The sequence below is a fragment of the Nelusetta ayraudi genome, unplaced genomic scaffold (assembly GCF_046127955.1).
Source record: "Nelusetta ayraudi isolate G7.1 ecotype Tasmania unplaced genomic scaffold, CSIRO-AGI_Nayr_v1 ptg000083l, whole genome shotgun sequence".
Taxonomy (NCBI): Eukaryota; Metazoa; Chordata; class Actinopteri; order Tetraodontiformes; family Monacanthidae; genus Nelusetta; species Nelusetta ayraudi.
Genome location: NW_027466133.1, coordinates 1,511,696 through 1,531,820, shown reverse-complemented (window position 1 = coordinate 1,531,820; position 20,125 = coordinate 1,511,696). Strand labels below are relative to the sequence as shown.

At 50.2% G+C, this 20,125-nt stretch overlaps 1 protein-coding gene across 2 annotated transcripts in view; it reads left to right on the top strand.

Annotated features, from left to right (window-relative positions):
• The window catches only part of unc5cb (unc-5 netrin receptor Cb), a 108,826-nt gene that overhangs the window by 42,578 nt on the left and 46,123 nt on the right, over positions 1-20,125 (top strand). For both annotated transcript variants that reach the window (XM_076044879.1, XM_076044878.1), the window contains exon 2: positions 18,336-18,566. In XM_076044879.1, the coding sequence (XP_075900994.1) occupies positions 18,336-18,566 (231 nt within the window). The remainder of the gene's footprint in view (positions 1-18,335; positions 18,567-20,125) is intronic.

Below are 20,125 nucleotides of genomic sequence, written 5' to 3'. Positions count from 1 at the left end.
ATAAAAGTCTCAAGGCCTCCCAGAACTATAAATCATCGGGCCATGTGCTTGCACCGGCATCGCCATGGTGACCCGACGGTGGGATTCTGACTCAAAATTAGACTTTTTATTTTCATTTTTTTTTTTTTTTTTTTGTACGTGCGGTGCATCTTCTCCCCCTCCAGCTCCTATTTGATGGAGTAATGGAAAAGGCAAACTGAACCTCGGGAGAAGAGACCAAATCCAGATTTCTCTGATGAAAACCTGAGGTCTCGACCGGCTGTCGCACATCTAAATTACATTTTGCAGCAACACACTTCACAACACTTTTTTTTCTGCTTGCCTGTGCGTGCGTGCGTGCGCGTGTATGTGCACCGAATGCATAGAGGAGCCCTCTGTGCAGTCGAGATTTTGCAACTAGCAGCAAAAGACAGCAGTAGACGCGAGCTAATGTGCGGCTGTCCGAGCAGCGATGGATCCTGGGGGGATGTTGCGCAGATATGAAACTGGCAGCGTCCTCTCGGGCCACGTTTCCTTTAACACGGCGCTGTTGACACGCCGGATCACTCAGGATACGGGCGAATATTCAGGAGAAGCAGCGGGGATACACAGTACGTGACACGACCGAGATCTGCATCTGCTGCAGCAGCTTCATACTTCTCATAGAGCCTTTTTAATAAAAAAAAATAAATAAAAAATACACGTCACATATGACGCATGTCAACATCAGTGTGAAGTGACAGCTGCAAGGGAGCTTCGAACAGAGGGATAAAAATGATGCTTTCTGAGAGATTTGTACAGTTTCTCTGATAAATGAGTTGCTCAAGGCTGCTGCACTTCAGGCCAGGATGAAAAATAAAGATTGTGCGACCCTGAAAATAAATTATGAACTAAAAATGAAAGAAAATAGATTTTTCTTTTTGGAAAAAAACAAAACATGTGGGATCTTTACATTTTGAAATTGAAAAATTGTGAGCTATTTTATGAAAGAATTGGCGGCATAACTCACAAGGTTGAGTCCAGTCTGAAACAAATTTTGAAGGCAAAATCTTTTTGCAGGTGGCTGTAAACACAGGGCTAAATATGCTGAACTGAGCTGCTGAGCTGCAAAATGTAATGTGCAAAGCTGCTCCACTGGAGCCCAAGACAGGAAAATAAAGACTTGAAAGTGGATTTAATTAGGTGGCCATTAAGTTTATTCCACTAGGAAAAAAAAATCTCCAGAAAATGTCATTAATCTACTGACAAGGCCCTTGTAATATATAAAGAATGCTGATCTATATTTTTATGCTGCTGCGGTGAACTGAAAGGACTGACAGTTAAAGTGTGGAGCCGCTGGTTAAGAACATTAGTTTGACGTGTGTCAGGCGGAGACGCTCAGCGGCACCACATACGGTAATTATGGAGGTAGAAAAGGTTATGATAGCGTCTGCAGGAATGGGGACGGTGGCCCTCGCTTGTGTGGTCACACTGTAAATCAACCTGTCATGACCAGAGTATGGGGCTGGGCTAACTTCCTGTGGAGCTGAGCTAGCTTCCTGTAAAACTGAGCTAACTTTCTGTGGAGCTGAGCTAGCTTCCCGTAAAGCTGAGCTAACTTCCTGTCGAGCTGAGCTAGCTCCCTGTGAAAGTGAGCTAGCTTCCTGTGGAGATAAGCTAACTCCCTGTGAAAGTGAGCTAGCGGTCTGTTGGGGCCCCCCTCGATGTGTTAAACTCCGCCTCCTGCTGTGTGTCTGTTCAGAACCACACCTGTGAGTTCCAGCCAGTGTCAACGCCCACTAACAGGCTGTGAAACCGCATTAAAAGTTTCCTCGTCGATCCGATTATACAAAAAAAAGAAGAAATAAAATTCTGACAATGTTTCTCACAATCACAGCAAGTTCTCTTGCGCAATATTTTGCGTCCATGATGTTCAAAGGCCGACTCTCGGTCTTCTCTCTTTCTCTCTCTTTCTTTCTTTTTTTGGGGAGGATCTGCGGCTAACGCGAAGCGACAGCGAACGTCAGTCTGGCGGCTCTTTGTCACAGACGTCGAGTTGGGAAAAACCTTTCATGTTTTAAATGCGGCTGCGAGGATTACATGCTCTTTAACGGGATGAGCAAACGTGCACGAGAGGGATCAATTTAAGAAAAAAAGAGAAAAAAGATGAGGGGTGGGGGGGAAGCACAAAGTCACCCGGCACCAGAAAAAGAAAGAAGTCTCACAAGTTTCTTGGCAAAGCTCCTATTAAATAATAATAATAGTAATAATAATAATAATGATGATGATGATGATGATGATAGTTATGTCGTTTTGATGTTCAGCAGCCGTTTCTTCCACACAGGAAGATGTATGGACTCGCCTGTCGTGAAATCAAAAATATGAAAATAAACCTGAGGATGATGTGCTGATGCGAAGCGGCCGGCCAGCCGGTGCTCGACACGTCCTGGGGGATAATTGCATTTTTAGGCAAACATCCTTTGGTCCAGTTTTCAAACGTTCGTCCCTGCACGCCGCCTCTTTGATCCGTCGCCGCGATCCTGGTGCGAGCCGACGGGTGGGCACGCCGCTTTTTTTGGGGGTTGCGCACACGTGACTTTCACGCGACTTAAGCCCCCCATCACGCACCCCCCACCATCACGCACCCCCCACCATCGCTGTCGCCGCCACACACCCCGGCTATCTGATGCGCCTGTCGTACCTAATCTAATTCAAGCTACGGCCTCATTAACTGGAGGCAAACACGTTGGCCTACCGATAAAAAGGTGGTAATCCTATTTGGGAAAATGACAGAATACTTATTTTGATATGTGTGTGTTAATAATATTATTTGTTTGTTTTTTTTCTTTCTGCTTTCTTCGCTCTGGTTTCACCAAAGTGTCTGGTGGTAATTTTGTTTTTTGTTTTTTTTTTTAAAAACACCTGCTTTGAGAACGGAGATCAGTCGCTGGTGGAGGGGGGGGGGGATTACAAAAAAAAAAAAAAAAACACCCAACAGAAGCCTTCAAGGGCTGCCGATCACAGGCAAAGTCAAATATTTGGGTTTGGAACGGCGGGGAGGCGCACAGAAGAAATCTTTTCATCCCGCCTCAGCCGCCAGATGAAGAATTCTGCAGCTGTCAGAATTTTTGGGGGGGAGCGGGGGGAGGCGGTATACACACACACACACACACACATACACAGCATCAGAAACTGATTTTAATATCCTTCAGTTGTGCTCATGGTTGATGTCGGTGGATGGAAATATTGGGGAATTTTAAAGGCCTGTAAAGATGTTCAATTTGTGCCCGACTCCTTTTTCATCTCTGCTCAGACTGTTGGTGTCCTGCCAATCTCCCGCTAGATACTCCCCGCCCCCCCCTAAAAAAAGAAAAGAAAAAATATGGTTTCAGCAAATTTTATTTTGTCTTCGACAATGATATTGTTAGAGTGTCGGCCTGGGGCTTAGAAAGAGAAACAAATAGAAAACTACGAGATGATTTATTTGGCCTTCATGATGACAAATTGAGAATTTTTTTTTTTTTTTTTTTTTTTTTGGTGGCTGCTGGTCGTTAAGCCGGAAGGATTGTGTGCTGTTTACTGCTGTCTCCAATTTTCAACAGTCAACGACGGCGGCAGCAGCACGTTAGATGGATTAGCCTTTATTTTCTCTCTTCAGCTGTTCAAGTGGATCAAGTCAAATACAAAACGCCGCTCCTGACTTATTCCTGTAAACCTCTTTGTCCTCCAGCAAATCTTCACAATGCAAATGAAAAACTTGAGGCGGGCTGAGGTGTAAACTCTGACTCCACTCAGTGGTGATACTGGGATACACAGAGAGTATCAGTCGCTGCGTTTCCATTATCCCAAGAATTGTGCAAAACCTAAATATCATAATAAAAAACTTGTAATGAAAACGCCTAAACTGTCATGAAAACACTTTTTTCTTTGCATTTACGTATCGTCGGACAAGACGTGCAGCATCAATTGATCAGTTCATTTCAAGTGAAAATGCCCTGTTATGTTTGGACAGAGGAGGAAACTTTTTTTTTTACATGTAATCAAAGAGAGAAATATAACAACCGTTCTTCACGGCAAACAAACGTGAACAAACAAAAGCAAACTCTTCGTAATTCTTGCGGGACAAGTATCGCTTTTATTTTAAGAAAAACTGTCATTGAAAGGCAGCTTCTGTATCAGGTTTTTTGGTTTGCACGGCGAAATTAAAAAGTCAAAGTCTCCTCTGTTGGAGCTGGCAGACGGTGATTGGAGGGCTTGTTTCTGTAACCAAAGAATGCTCACCAGGAAGAACTTGAGAGGACAGTTGTTGGTCCCATTTCCAAATTTACAGCCGAATGGATGGTGCCAGCGCACCGTTTACAAGGGCGTTTCATCTCTTCCTCTTTTTCTTTTTTTTTTTTTAACTTGACAAGATTGAGTCTTTGCCAAAAGAGCACTTTGGGGGGATGTTTTGATGAAGGTGTGCGTGGTTTATTTCTGCAGGAAGCGGAGCTCTAATTACAGGAGCTTAAAGCCAGAATGCTAAATGCTAGTAGCACTTAGAGGGCGCCGGCTGATCAGCAGTGCGAACCCCCGCCGGAGGGAATCCCGTTTCAGCCGGTTCGGCCGTCCGCCGGCAAGGTTCGGCTTGGAGGGGAAAAAAGACAAGAAAAAACAAGAAAAGAGGAAAAAAAGAAAAATCCCAGATAATTGGCTTCTTTTTTTGTTGCCTGCTGTCATCGCGTCGCTCCTGTGTTCCAGATATCTGCCACCGGGGGGCAGGGGGTCGGAGAGATGAGAGGGGCCGGCCTCTGCTTCTCAGGCTGCGGGAAGCTATCGGCTATCTAGCGGCTGTTTATCTGCACCCACCCCCCGCCCCCTCCCCCAACCTCCAGCAGATGACAGGGAACGTGCGGAGGCTGAAGTCGGGGCGATCGCTGAGCGCCGTCCTTGGAAACGGGCGGGCGGACAGGCAGGCAGGCAGGCAGGCAGGCAGGCAGGCAGGGAGTCAGACAGATGCCCTCAGCTTACCACAGATCATTTATGCATGAGGAAGATGGAGATGGGAAGTATCGCGTTCCGCCGGAGAGAAAAGGTCAGAGCCAGTGAAGTCTGCGCAGGGGGGAAAGACGGTGGGAGCGAGATAAGCAGAAGAGAGAGAGGGATGGCGGAGGAAAAGCGGGCGGAATATGAAAGTTTGCCGTGTGTGTGTGTGTGTGTGTGTGTGTGTGTGTGTTCGGTGGGGGGTGGGGGTCGTTTGCAGCGCTGCTGCGTTGGAAGCAGTCGTGTCTTTCATTTACAACCAAGCAGCAGTGCCTCACACACAAACCAAACTCACGTCACAAAGCTCATGCCAAATCATGCCAGAGGATTTTTCTTTTTTGCTGTTTAGTGCAGTACATTTCTTTGCTTTCTTTTTTTTTTTTTTTGCAAACGTGTGCATTTCTATCGATTTGTTAACAGTTTGTCGGAAGAGGAGGGAAAAAATAAATGTTGCATTGCTTGGATAACAGGAGCTACTTGGTCAGCAGGACCCAAAGTGCATCAGTGGAGCTTTTAGCAGTAATTTGCTTGCAGTGGAGTTGCTGTATGAATGCAGGAGGAGTTCTTAACGAGGACTCATGCTTTTCTTTAGAGTTCTGGGAGAAGCAGATTTTTTTTTCTTTTTAAAAAAAAAAAAAAAAAAAACCTTCTACCAAGTGTTTCCCAGGGGGCGCAGAACACCTTGAACATGCTGTCAGTAAAAAGTGCTCGCAAATGATAAAAGAAAAAAAAAAACACAAGAAAATAAGCCACGTTAAACATTGCTTGTGTTTTTGTTTTTGCCTTTCTGCACTTTCAGTCAGAAGATTGAGAAGAAGCCAAGAAAGGATCTGCAATAAAATTAGATTGGATTAGTTCTGCTCAAAAGTGTCATCACCAGCAAATGGCTTGAAAATTAATAAATAACTGAAAAATCGGGAGTGTCCCTTAAATGTTGCACCCTCGCATCACGCTAAGCTCCGCCCCTCTCCCGCCACCAGGAGATGAAGAACAAAACGCACAGCATCCATTATTAAACTTTAACGATTTTGCTCGCTTAATTCTTTTTCAGACTTTGTAGGGTTTTTTTTCTTTCTTTTTTTTTTTTTACTTTTTGTTTGCATGCTGCTGCCGAGTCTCTTGCCAATTGGTCACGTGCGAGGGCGACGTGCGCTTTCCACCCTGGACGGCGGAATCTGCTCTGCTGAAGCGTGGCGGCCGTGTTGGAGGAAGGGGGGAAAAAAAGGGAGGTGGGGGGGCGGCTGTTGTGGCTGGGAGGTCGGGATGTTGTGGCTGGATGTGCCTGAGAGTCGGCGGGGGGGCCGCCGCCCGCGCCTATCAAGGTATCGGGTGAGGGAGGAGGGAGGGGAGGGGAGAGGGGAGGCGAGGGGTGGGGGGAGAGTGGCGGCGCTGCGGGAGGACACGTTTGCTCCACGTTGCCCTTGTGTTATATGTGCTTGACCTACTTCAGCAGCGGAGGATGGTGGTGGTGGGGGGGTGTGGGGTGGGAGGGGCCAAATCACAGGCTGACAGTCGTCCCCCTGGTGAGTGGGCTTGGCAGTGTGTGTGTGGGTGTGTGTGTGTGTGTGTGTGTGTGTGTGTGTGTGTGACAGAGAGAGAGAGAGAGAGAGATGCCCCCTAATGCACTCTCCGCCCCTCCCTGTAAAAACACACTCACACTAAACAAACACACGCCCAGGCGGCCCCCCAAACCCCCCCACCCTCCCGAAATCCCACCGAGTGCTTCTGCCTCTTTACACACGGCCCATTAACAGGTGTGACGACGCCTTGCATTCAATTGTGGGTCCGAGCGCAGTGCAGCCGGGCTTCAGCTGCTTCGGGTTCGGAGGCTCCGAGTCGAAGCCGGCAGGACCTCCTCCTGGTCGCCGTTGGTGGGTTTCTTTTTTGTTTTGTTTTGTTTTTCCGCTTCACTTGAGACCGCTGACAGCGCTCGCTATTATCCTCGCTACTTGTGACACAGAAACAAAAGACTTGACCGGCTGCCAGTTTCCATCTTGTTTTTTTTTCCCGTCCTTCCTCCTCCACTCCCTGCCTCTTTTCTCTTTCTTTATTGCAGGGTTTTTTTTTATTATTACACTTTACATCTCTGTCTCGTTTTGCCCCCTCTGGTCATCGCCATTCGTTTAAAACGAGTAAACAGAGATTTTTTTTTTTATTGTCCTTGTCAAATAAAAGTGTCCGATTTGGTGGGACGTCGTTGCCGTGAACTCTCATTCGCTCTCATTCGCCGAGTGCGTCTGGTCGAGCGAGGCTGCGATCGATCGCTTGTCGAGGTGTAGCCGTATCGGAGCTCCAAGGTGAAAGAGAACCCGATCGGCTCGGTGCAGAGGGGGGCCCGGCCGAGATGTCGGTGAGCCTCTTGGAAACCTGCAACACCAGAATAGAAGAAGTGGAAAATGGAGCCCAGACGACTCGTTTTGTTCCCGTTTTGAGCAAAAGCTGGGATGCGGCTGTGCCAAATCCAGGTATTTTAGGCAGGACCGAGCAGCAAATACACGGACGACTGCTGCTGCAAACATGAGCTAGCAGCCAATCGCAACGCTGCTGCTGCTGCTGCTGCTGCTGCTGCTGCTGCCCCCGCCATGTCGCTTCACACTTCCCCCTGAATGCTTACAAAGCTCTTTTCACTTTGCTTGAGCCCATTGGGAGGAAGGTGTGGCTCACAACAGCTACTGTGAGGCGCTAGATTTTAACCCCCCAGTGATCTCGCGAGGTCACCCCCACCTGACATTGCCGTGAAAGTTAAATAATGGGCAGCTTTGCGAGAGTCACCCTGACAACATGATGGTCAGGTCTGCGGGTTTGGTGGGCGGAGCTTGAGGAATTATTTTCCCGTTGTACCGAAACGCACACATGCAGGTAAATGATTTTGAATGCTGTTGGCTTTTAATCTGTATTCCCGTAATATTCCAGTTATCCACCACTTTCCAAAATTCCTCCTCCGGTAGCCGTCGGCGCCGTCCTGTGACATTGCGTAGCTTCACGTAGCCTCTCGCGTTCGCACCAAACGACTTGCTAGGCGAAAATGATTCTATTAGAAACAGTTAATTTCATAAGGGAAATCCTCACTGGGTGGCAGACTGCAGTATTCCTAACATATCGCGGCCCCATCACGGCCCGGCACCATTTGCACACTCAGTAAAGAATTAGCATGTTTGTGGAGCGGCGGCGGCGCGATTGTGTAACGGCATTAAGATTTTAACAGCATTACAGCCACATCCAGCGCTTAAGCTGTCGCTTTCAAAGCGCCGTGCTAAATTTCTGGTTAAGGGGATAGAATTTTTTTTTTTTTTAATACACAGCGTGTGAGAGTGTCTGCTGTGTTGTATGCATGTGTGAGTTCGCCTGTGTGTGTGTGTGTGTGTGTGTGTGTGTGTGCCATGTCACAACCCTCAGGGCCAGATATGAAGTCGTGTCTATTAGCCGCCTTTTGCAGGCAGCTCTTTTTTATTATCATGCATCATTACGGTTGCACGAGTGTGTGTGTGCGTGTCTTTGTGTTTGCATGCACGCTCATCTGTGTGTGTGTGTGTGTGTGTGTGCGTGCTCGCTCGCCCTATAATATATCACATCCCGCTCCCTCTCTGCTAATCCCGAGGCTAAGATTTACGAGCCTGCATTACATCTGCCCCGTCATATTATTTCATCCATCACACGCGCACGCACACGCACGCGCGCTCACTGGCAGATACTTGCGCGCACGTGTGTGCGTTTGTGCGGCAGCAGCCTCGCAGACCTGCGGCCACACGTGTTTGGCGACGGCAAATCCACACCAACTCTCGTCCCAATCCGAGGATGTAAAGACGTGGATGTTGGCGGAACGCAAGCAAGAGGAGCTTCTTTTCTTTCCTTTTATGCTTTTCTCACCTCACTGTTTGACTGACAAGATGGCAAGAGTGAGAGAGAGAGAGGAATAAATGTGATTTGCCAATACTCTGTGTGTGTGTGTGTGTGTGTGTGTGTGTGTGTGTGTGTGTGTGTGTGTGTGTGTGTGTGTGTGTGTGTGTGTGTGTGTGTGTGTGTGTGTGTGTGTGTCTCGGGGGGATGAACAGGCAGCAGCAGACATGGAGAAGAGCCGCAGCTCTGGGGACGCTGTCTCACACATCCTGACACACTTCCAGTCTGCAGTGTCCTTCAGATAAAGTGCTGCCAGGGATGTGTCGCATGTGCGAATTGTGTGAATTGTGTGTGTGTGTGGGTTGTACAAACCTCCCCGCCACCACCGCCACCACCATGTCGCACTTGAATCCACGGAATAACCAGTAATCACCAGCACTTCCTGACGGTGAGATCATCCGCAGCTGTCGCAGCTTCTGCGCCGCCTGCCTTCCTTCCTGCGTTTTAAAGAACAAGGGGGGAAAAATGAAAATCATTTGTAAATACGTCGCGGCGGTTGTTCGTGGCCCCGCTTCACGACGTGTGAGCGAACGATGCGAAATGTTTTGCGTCTTTTTCACAATTTAAATCAGAACGACGACTAACATGGAAACATTTTGTGTAGTATTTCATTGAGGCTCCTTTTTAATTCAGTAAACAAGATTACCACAGTAACTCATAGTAATACTAATACTGCTATAACGAGATTACTTCAGCGTAGTTAGCTTACTCTCTCCTCTGCTGCTCTCTCTCACAGGGTCGTTAATCAGATTTATTCTCTTTTCCAAGACATTTTCTCGTCTGGTTCACAATTTATTTTCAGTTCCAAATTGTGAAGGACCCAGATGTGGAACGTCTTTACATTAGCCCTCTGTTTGCATCCGCCAAAGACAATTAGCCGTGCTAATTTAAATAAACATGTACATTTTTCAAAATTTCAGAGGAGTTTTGAGAGACGTGCTCTCGTCAGTAAAATATGATAATTGTTGGCCTCCAACATGGAAAGGCGACATCTGGTGTGGATTTCTCTCCCCCTTCTCCTCCTGTTGTAATCACGACAAACAGTCCGTCCTCATCATACGCTCTTAATGAGACGGCCGCCGCCGTCCACTTGTATGTTTTGCATCCTGATCCTTTGGCCTTTTCCACCGGCGGCTGCCTGGCGAGGCTGCCCGCTGCCTCGGGGCCAATTAGGCGGCGGGGAGGCGTCGCGTCGAGCCGCCGGGCACAGCGAGGGGGCCAGGGTCGGGGGGGACGGTCGGGTGGTCGGGTGACACCCTCTGTGCGGGCGTCGAGGGGTGACGTGTGACAAGCGAGTGGCGGGCGGTGCCAGTTGTGTGCTAAAAGGTGGTGGAAGAGGCGGGGGGAGGGGAGGGGGGTGGTCATTACGGGCGGAAACTGAGCGAGGCCGCTTTAAAAACTGCACTTAAGTGTGTGTTTGTGCGTGTGTGTGTGTGCTGCAGACAGTGGGCGGGCAGGCAGCCACTGAGCGTGACACATATTAATATTGACACCTGTCATTGAGGCCGTGGAGCAGAAAGACAGGAGGAAAAAAAGACCAAGGTGGAGTTAATTGGCTTTTTCTCTCTTTTTCTGAGGCTGTTTTTTTTTCTTTACCTCTCTTGTCTCTCCCGCCGACTCGATGCCTCCTCCTCCTCCTCCTCCTCCTCCACTACCTCATCCTCCTCCACCGCCGCCTCCTCCTCCACGTCACGCCGCGCCGTAAATTAGTCTCGGGTGGTGACATGGTGCTCGCTGGGTAATTTGGACAATGGGCCGTTTGACAGCTCACCCATCACGGCTACAGCGCCCCGGGGAGCCGCGACTCCTCCTGAGCCGTTCTCTCCCCGTCTCTCTGCCTCTCTGCCTCCCTCCTCCTCCTCCTCCTCCTCCTCCTCCAGCCCGGAGTGGCTCTCTAAGTAGCAGCATCATTCTCCAATCAGCCACCACGGCGGCGAGCGTGAAGAAGAAGAAGAAGAAGCGGGAGAAACAGACGTGCGGCGCACGGATGATAAAATAATAATAGATCCCCAAATGAAAATATGTGGATGAAAGATTTAATCTCACGCATGGAGGATCTTTAAATGAATAGCCAATTAAAAAGGCAGAATTACGCAGGCAAGAGAAAAAAAAAGGGGGGAGGGGCCGCCGTTCCAACGTGAAATATTTCAAACAAACTGAAAGTTAATTGTCTGCGGCCGTGACCGGCGGCGGCGGCGGCGGCGGCGGCTTCATCGTCGCTCCGAGAGTCGCGGCAGGGCCAGAGATGCGTTCGCTGACCGGCGATTGAAGTGCCCACAAGGTAGCGCCGTGTAACGCAACGCAGTTCACAACAACACGAGCACAAAGTTAACGAGCAGAGGAGGAACTGAGCCACAAAGCAGGTGTCGGATGTGAGCGATGTGATTGGTCAAGCAAGATCATTTCAAACTTTTGCAGTATTTAATGGAATATTTAATAAAAAAGGAGGACGGTAGATTTTTTTTTTTTTGCAATGATGATGATGACGATGTCAGGCTTCGACCTTGCCCCCCCCCCGAGCTGACTGCACAGACCGACAGTGGCCAAGGCCGTAGCGTGGTACTGGCAACCACCAGCTGCCGGGTGCCAGAGTGCAGCCGGACAGGAGGTTGAAGGTCAGAGAAGGTCGTCGTCGTAAACACCTCGGCTCATAACGACGTGGCAGGAAGAGAGAGAACGCAGATGACGTAACTTCACAGCTCCACGTTGAGCAGCTTGTGCGAAAGAAAGAAAAAGAAAGAGCAGGTCTCAGGGCGCCAGGCGAGGCTGCAGCCGCCGCTAACAAAACGGCACAGAAATCTGATGTGACATTGAGTCACGTGCTGCAGTTGGCGGCGCCGTGCTTGTGTCGCATCGCTGGGACGCTGCTGGCAGTTCAGTCCGGGTGACGTCGAACCCTCGGCTAAAGTTTCTCCTCGATGACTGACCGACCCTGGCCCTTGAAAGCCACCTGACTCTGAACTTCATAGAATCTGTGCTTGTTTATCTTCTCATTTTTCTCCCCCTCCCCTCCACCGTAGTTGGTGCGACAGCAGGATTCCCCCCCCCCCCCGAGATGAAATACGAGCGGAGAGAGTGGAAGTGGAGGAGAGGGTGGTGGGGTGGGGTGGGGTGGGAGTGTGTGTGTGGGGGGGGGCAAAGTTGGGGAAGGCCAAGCCGGAGTCAATGGGGACCCCAGCCCCCCTCACCCCCCCCCCCCCCCCCCCAAACACACACACACACACACCAGTCTGATCAATAATCGCCTGCGTTCTATGGGACCCTACGGACGGACGGAATGCGCAGACGCATTTAGTGCACGTGAAGCGTGCACGGCGCTCCGGCCTCGGCTGCGCTGCTAAATGATCCTGCTCTTAACATCGGCCTTTTGTTATCGATCGGAGGCGCTGGGCCGTGCGGAGCCAATAGTAACAAGTATCGGCCAAGAGGAGTCGTTAGCATTGATTAATGTTCACTCGATATTAACGTTGGAGTGGAGTGGGGGGGCGGGGCGGGCGGGGCGGGGGGGAAAAACTTGGCCTCGGAGCTGATTGACAGCCTATTTATCCCGCTTGAACTGACTCTGCGGCTGAGTGGATTATTATTCTGCTTGACCGACCCTCAAAAAGCACAGCTGAGTTAAAAAAAAAAAAAAAAAGGAAAAAAACACCTCCCTCACCACAGGGGGCAGCAACGCGCACGTCAAAAAGGCTGAGAGGATGGAGGGAGGGAGGGATGGATGGATGAGGGCTGATATTTTTTCCAATCGGGCCGGGAAGAAGGAGGAGGAAGATTTATCCTTGTTTCGCCGGCCAGATTAAAGGCAAACAGCGGCCTCGCAGACACGGAGCGTCGCGCCGGACAATAAATCTGCGTGAGCGGCGATAAACGGGAGAGGCAGGGCTTATCTGGCGCGGCGGTGTCAGAGCCTCGGCGGTGTCAGAGCCACCGCGCTATCGTCCCGGCCCGGCTCGTACAAAGGGGGAAAAATATGATATAAGAAATGTAGCTTTGCGGGAAGATGGGCAAATGATCCGCTGACGCTCAATAATGCTGGAGGCTTTTACTGACGTTAAGTGAGGGTTTATAGTTTGCGGGGCCGCTGTCATTTATTGAACACTTGAACGCCGGGCTGAAAGTTCATATTCCGAATTTTGGAAAGCTGATAAAGGGAGAGGAAAAAAATAAAACAAAAAAAACTAGCGCAGCAAAGTCCCCGTTTGAGAGTCAGTGAGAAACATCTACCAGTGGCTTAAGAAAGAAGAAAAAAAAAAAAATCGATGCACTGTTCTCAAGAATTGTGCGTTGATTGTGCAATGAGGCCTGCGGCTGTGCTGAAACGCAGCTGGACAACCGGGCGAAAGTCTCCTTTTAATGTAAAAATGATTCCAGCAGTCCTTGAATCATGCACCTTCCTCCAGGCGGCGTCTGCAACGCTTTGGTCTGCTGCACGCTGCATAAATCATTGCTGCGTTGCTATAGACACTTTTAAATATTGTTTGTTTTTGTTTGTGTTTTTTCCTCCCTTGCGCATGCATCCATCTGGAGACCATCTCTAGTTGCGTATACCGATAGCGTGTTTCTCACACACTTGAAGAAGCGCCGACGAGGCTTCGTGCTCCTCGCAGTTTCTCCTCCAGACTTCCAACGTTTTGCAGAGTTGTGGAAACACCTTGGCGTGAACGGCGCAATGCTTGATATTTATGTGTAGATTTGAGAGCTTTTTCTCACATCTGCGCCTCGGCTGCGGACTCCCACCCCCCCCCGGCGTAACGGACCAACTGCGGTTGTGTCTAACTCGTCCCCGTGACGGGTTTTTTTTTGTGCGTGCTCTGCCTTTAAATGCCTGTTTACGCTGAAATCCGTCCCGGTCTGGAGGTTGTTGGCCAATATCCAGAGCCTCATCTTCCAGATTAAAATGGAATTTGGCTCTTGTTTACACACGATGTCAATGTGTAAAATTGCCAGAGTGTTTATGGTCTGGAAGAAGCAGCGGGGGAGCGGGTGGGGTAGTAGAGCGGGAGGAGAAGGAGGAGGGGGAGGGGCTAAAACCCAGGACAGAGGCCCTGAACTCACCGTGCTGACCTGCTCTGGATGGAACCTGCAGAGGATTTTCAGTCTTTCAGTGACTTTGATGAATGATTATACTTAAATCAATTGAATGGGAGCGTTCTTGCAGGCCCCCTTGTGTCCAGAGTAGCAATTGCGTTCAGTTGCACGCCGAAAGCGGGTGAAAGTAGATAGCCGCAAACTGTTCCTGTGGCGAAAACGTGATTCCACCGCAATTTTTTGCGCACTCAACAAAGAAAACACTGTAGTAAACTGTGACTGTTGCATTTTAACTCGTACTCACCGCCGGATTGCCCTCTCACCGTTAGCCCGTCCCACACTGCGGGTAGGCGGTTGCTTTGTTGCCGTGATTGTTGTGCAGACTGGCTGTGAGTCATCCCAGTGTTTACCTCCGTGAGCCGCAGCCTGCTAATTCTGACCAATAGAGGAGAAGCTTCCAGAACGCACCTGGCCAATGAGAGATGTGAATTTGTCACATGACTTCCTACTAGAGTTAATTAGCGATGCATAAAATGTATTTCATTTTTTTTTTTAGCTGTTTGCTTCGCCGGTTGCTTGAGTCTTTGTCCCGGCCGCTGGTGGGTGTCGCACGTTGCTCCGTGTGTTTATGTAACGCCGAGGTTTCTTTTTTTAGCCGGGCCTGGCGTGCCGTTCGATTCGCTCGCTGCCTCTCAGGACTGGATGTACGTCCACGTTGCCGTTCAGTAATGCGGCTCCGCCCCCACAGCTGACGGACTCCCAAGATCTGCCTGCCTTCATGCCCACGTCCCATCAGTTCTTATTCATCGTTAATGTATAATAAGTAAGCTTTGTTTGCCCCTAGTTTCATTTTCATCCCTCTGCGTGTGATGAGTTCGATGGTTTGGACAAGTATTATTCTTCCATCAGCCTTGTTTTTTTTCTTTCTTCCTAAGGCCAACGTGCGGCTAATTTTACTTTGTGTCTTTCTTTCTCCGTAGCCTGCATGTGAAACTCATCTATTTTTCAATCGGGGGCCTAAAATATTCAAGACAGTTACAGTTGGAATTAGAAAAACTCACCCAATTACGGAGCAAAATACAATTTGAATATAAAAAAGCGCTGCGAGGAAATTTCCTCTTAAATTAATTTTTAATCGCTCAATACGGCGGCAATTTCTGATTAAAGCGCTGCAGCACAACGGCGAACAAGAGGGGGGAAAAAAGAAAATCCACGTTGTGTTTCATTGTTTCTGTTCCCAACAGAGAGTTGTACAAGTGGGGTCTCTTTCATACCACGCAGCAGCTAAGACGCTAATAAGTTGTTGTGCGGTTGCTTAGCGCTTAAGTTTGCGACCGTGGAGGCTTTGAACGGCGGCGATGGCGGTGAAACCTCGCAAACGGTTTTACGTCGACGTCGTCTGGTGGCGTGTGAATGAAAGGCAGCGGCAGAAGGAGCCCAGAGAGGAATAAAGGTATTTAAAACACCTGCGCGAGGCGCCGCAGCACTTTGTTCAGCGCCGAGACGAAGAGAGGAAGGAGGCGACGTGTCACATGGCGCACATGTTTTTGGGCTTTATTTTGGCGGAGGCGAGAATCAGCTGCTGCAATTTTAAATTAATTCTCTCGTTGGCAGTTGATGAATCGGGATTTCTGCGGGATTTCTGCACATTTAATGCTCGCTTGTGTGTTTGTGTGTGTGTGTTTTATGGTGTGTGTGTGTGTGTGTGTGTGTGTGTGTGTGTGTGTGTGTGTGTGTGTGTGTGTGTGAGCAGGCAATGCTTTCATGACTGCTTCAGATCTCACTCACTCACTCGCTCGCTCGCTACCTCACAGTTCGACAGAGCGACGCAACCAGGAGAGAGAGATGGAGAGAGAGAGATGGAGAGAGAGAGATGGAGAGAGAGAGAGAGAGAGAGAGAGAGCTCCAGATGGAGAGATAATGGGAGTGGAGGAGGGCGAAGGAGGGCTAACGCGCTCTTTAATGAGTTTCCTTGGCTTTTTTTTTTTTTTTTTTTGGTTGCTACTAGTTTCTGGGTCAGGGTCCCCCACTGGCTGGATGTTAGGATGATGTGGGCGGACTGACAGAGCGGGCGTGGCGGAGCGAGCGAGCTCACCTGGAGCTGCAGAACCTGCAGCTGTAACGCGGAGAACTGAAGACCACCGACCAGCAGCCGCCCTGCTGGCCTGGTGTCTGTGCAGGCTGATGGAAGGAGGCTGATGATGTCACCGCTGTGGAAGGGTTAGAGCAGGGGTGGGCAAACCTTTTGACCAGTGGGTTCTAAAATGTGACAGAAGGGCCTGATGTTGATCTATTCGTGCATTGTCAGATTTAATAGAATCCGACTGATTTAGTTCCTATGACTGAGAACACCTGCCTGCCTGCGGTGGTTCCCCTCGTCGCAGCCGGCAGGTTGTGGGTTCGATTCCCGCCTACTGGTCTCCTCCCCCGTGGGGTTTGCTTGTCCAGGACAGAGGCTCGCAGCCACTGGCCATCTGAAGCAGCTTTTCCTCGATGTCTCACACGCATGACATATGACACCCCCCCCCCCCCCCCGCACCCCTCCTCCTCCCACCCAATGCCCCCACCTGTCCCCCCCCTCCCTCCTCTGATTTCCGGCCCGACCGCCGCTGCCCCCCTTTCATTTCCTTGCAATAAAGCTCAATCTCTGACAGTTTGGGAGGGGAGATAACATTAGAGCGCCGACCCCGCCGCCGTGCCCAGATATCCGCTGAGCCGAGGCCTCGTGCGCTCACTCGCTCACTCGCTCGCCCGCTTGCCGGCCGGCCGCCGCTTCCCAGGCATCCGGCGGGCCGACCTCCGTCAGACAGCGAGGCACCGGCGTTGCCGCGCCGGACGACCAAGATCGGAAGACACGGAAGAATTACTGATGGTGCCGATAAAGTCTTTTGTCATCCCGACATAGCCGCCCCCCCACTACCCCCCCGCTCCTGGTTTCTGTCCGTCAGCGCCGTCTCCATTTCCGCATCTCAATCCGTACACTGCCCCCCCACCACCACCTTCTCCATTACTCACCCCCCCCACCCCCCTCCCACCCCACTCTTTCGTCGAGCTCGTGAATAATTGATGCGTGCCGATCCGACGGTAAGAATAGATCTGCTCCTCTTTACTGGAGGTGACAAACCCCGAGGTTGGAGAGGAGGACGGCGATGAGGCCACCTGATCTTCCTCCTCCTCCTCCTCCTCTTCCTCCTCCTCCTTCTCCACCCGATCTTCCTCCTCTTCCTGCTCCACCTAATCTTCCTCCTCTTCCTCTACCTCCACCTGATCTTCCTCCTCTTCCTCTACCTCTGCCTCCACCACCTGATCTTCCTCCTCCTCTTCGTCTTCCTCCTCCTCCACCTGATCTTCCTCCTCCTCCGTCTTCAAAGAGTTGGAAAGTTAGCCGGCGTGCTTGCTCGTAGCGCTCGCTTTGTCGGCGCATGCTTCTCCTTCCTGTTTGTGTGTGTGTGTGTGTGTGTGTGTGTGTGTGTGTGTGTCTGTGTGTGTGTGTGTCTGTGTGTGTGTGCATGCGATTTAAGACAGGGAGATGAAAGGGAGTTGTAATTACAGGGAAGCGTATCTGTCTTGTGCAGAAGTATCCGAGGAATGGCACAAAACTGGGCCAAAAGCCTGAGGTCATTAGATGTGCTGTGTGTGTGTGTGTGTGTGTGTGTGTGTGTGTGTGTGTGTGTGCGTGCGTGTGTGCGTGCTTGTGTCTCTAAGCTTGTGTGTGTGTGTGATGGAGGAAAGAGGGACAAAAGTGCAGTGAAAGAGGCAGAAAATGGAAGAGATCGGCTTATAACTCGGCATCCTGGGAGTCAACCTCTGAACTTCCACGGGTGGCTCTGCCCCCCAGTCCTCCCCTCCACCCCCCACCCTTTCTGCGCTTTTCTCAGCAGTAGCTGCTCGCGGTCGGAGGGGGGGGGGGCACTGGAGGGGCCACTCTGTAAATCCACGCGGCCCTTTATTGCCTGTCCGGGAGAAATCCCAGAATTTCCTGCACGCTCTAAAATACACTTGTGTAAACATTCCGAAATATCAAATGATAGGGGGCGCCGAGCGCCACGGGTAATCCTGTGCGGATTTGCGGTTGGAATACACTGTCCCTCTGGTTGGGTTTCCATGACACGTCAAAGGAATTTTGAGCAAACTGTCTCAGGCTTTGCCTCGAGGGTCAAGAAAAGGAAAAATAAAGAAAATGCCACTGTTGTGTTTGGTTGAACAACAACAACGAAACCGTTGGGAACATTGTAACGTCGTAATCCGCCGTCGTTGATGTTGCTAACAGGGAGGCGGGGCTATGATGTCACGATTTTAGAGACGTGTCAAAAATTTTGCAATGTTCAGGCTCCCAAAACTGTTTTGTTAAAAACAACATCTTCAATCCGCACCTCCTCTCACTGTCCCCTCTGTCTCACCCCCTCCCCCCCCCGCCCTCCCTCCTCCAGTCGACGACGACTTCATCGGCCTGGGCGACCTGCCGGAGACCTTCCCCTCGGACCCCCCGGAGCCGCTGCCGGTCTTCCTGATGGAGCCGGAGGAGGCCTACATCGTCAAGAACAAGCCGGTCAACCTGTACTGCAAGGCCACGCCGGCCACGCAGATCTACTTCAAGTGCAACAGCGAGTGGGTCCACCAGAAGGAGCACACGGTGGAGGAGCGCGTGGACGAGAACTCCGGTCAGTCGACTGTTTTGACTGTTTTAACAGAAACTGTTTTTGCTTTGGCAGATTTGTTTACCGCTTAACCGACTTCTTCGCCAACTCCACCTGCTTTCTTGTAAAATCTCATCAATGTGGGCCATTAAAACTCAAATGCATCACTTAGCCCGCTGTTTGTTGCCAGCTACCGAAGCATTCACAATTTTGAAGATGGACAAAAAAAACAGAAAAGTTTGGATTTTGTGTGTAGTGGAGTCAAGCACACATTGCTAGTGTTGTGGTTGTCGCCAACCTGGGAGCGCCTTCAATGAGGCAGTGGCGCCCTTTCTGACATCACAAAGGGCAAATTGGCGGCACCGTCTGCTTTAGTGCGCGACGTCTGCAGAAAACAGAAGAAGAAATGGACCGGCTCCTTTTGTTTTGTTGTTTGCAGACTGTTGCGACAGCTTGTTGAGAGAAAACACACGGAGGAATACACAGGGAAAAAAATAAAACACGCACACGAAGCTCAACCTCGATTCAAGCCAGCAGCCTCTGTGTGCTTGAAGAGGATCTCCAGGGACCCTATTTTTGGGGATGGGACATGTTTAGCGTCAACATATTTTGCAAATGCTCCTGAAGAGCACACACACTTAAACACACACACACACACACAGACACACACTCAAAGCTGCAAGCTCGCTGTGCACGAGATCATTGGCCCAATAGAAACTGATGAAGAGCTGGAGTGGCAGCAGAAGAGCCTCCAATCAGGCCTTTCTCTCTACGCCGAGGATGTTCGCTTTTGTGCGCGCAGGTGCGCGTTTTGGCCCGAGAGGCTCGGAGGAAGTGAGCGCAGCCGGAGCTCCAGCGGGGGCTGTTTGTCCCCCCGCCCCCTCCCCCCTTCCCTCTTCCCGCCCCGGAGGCCGACGCTGATTGGCTGCATTTCAGCCGCTGTATCGGAAATTGAGTTCTCTCTGTCGCCCACAGGTAGCAATCACGCCGCGTTTAGCCTTTTCATCCCGCTGTTTTTGCAACACACACACACACACACACACACACACACACACAGACGCGCACACACGCAGAGACACGCGAGTACCCACGAGTGGCGGCGGCTCCTCCGCTTCAACGCAAACGCTTCATAAAAGACTGGCATTGTACGCCGGGGCAGACCGCTGAACACTATCAAGAATCAAAATCAGACATAAAGAAATAAATAAACAGATAAATAAAAGAAAGAAAACAACCCGGCGCGCTGCCGGGATACAGATTCTAAAAGCGGCGCAGCAGCAGATATTATAAAAAAAAAGAAAGGAGAAGAAAAACATATTGAACAACAAACCTGAAGTCTTTTCATTTTTGACCCGCTGAGCTGCAGGGGGAATAGGCAGATGTGAGGATGCGTTTTATGGCTGCGATTTGTAAGAGGAAGAAGAAGAGGTTGGAGGTATCGCCGACTCTTTGCCCTTTTGTGTCAGGAGTTTTTTCTTGATTTTTCTCCTCCTTCTTCTTTTCTGTTTCGCTGAAAGCATCAACATGGAAAACAAGCCGCCCACGCCGCCGCTCTCCTCCGCCGCCGCCGCCGGCTGTTTATT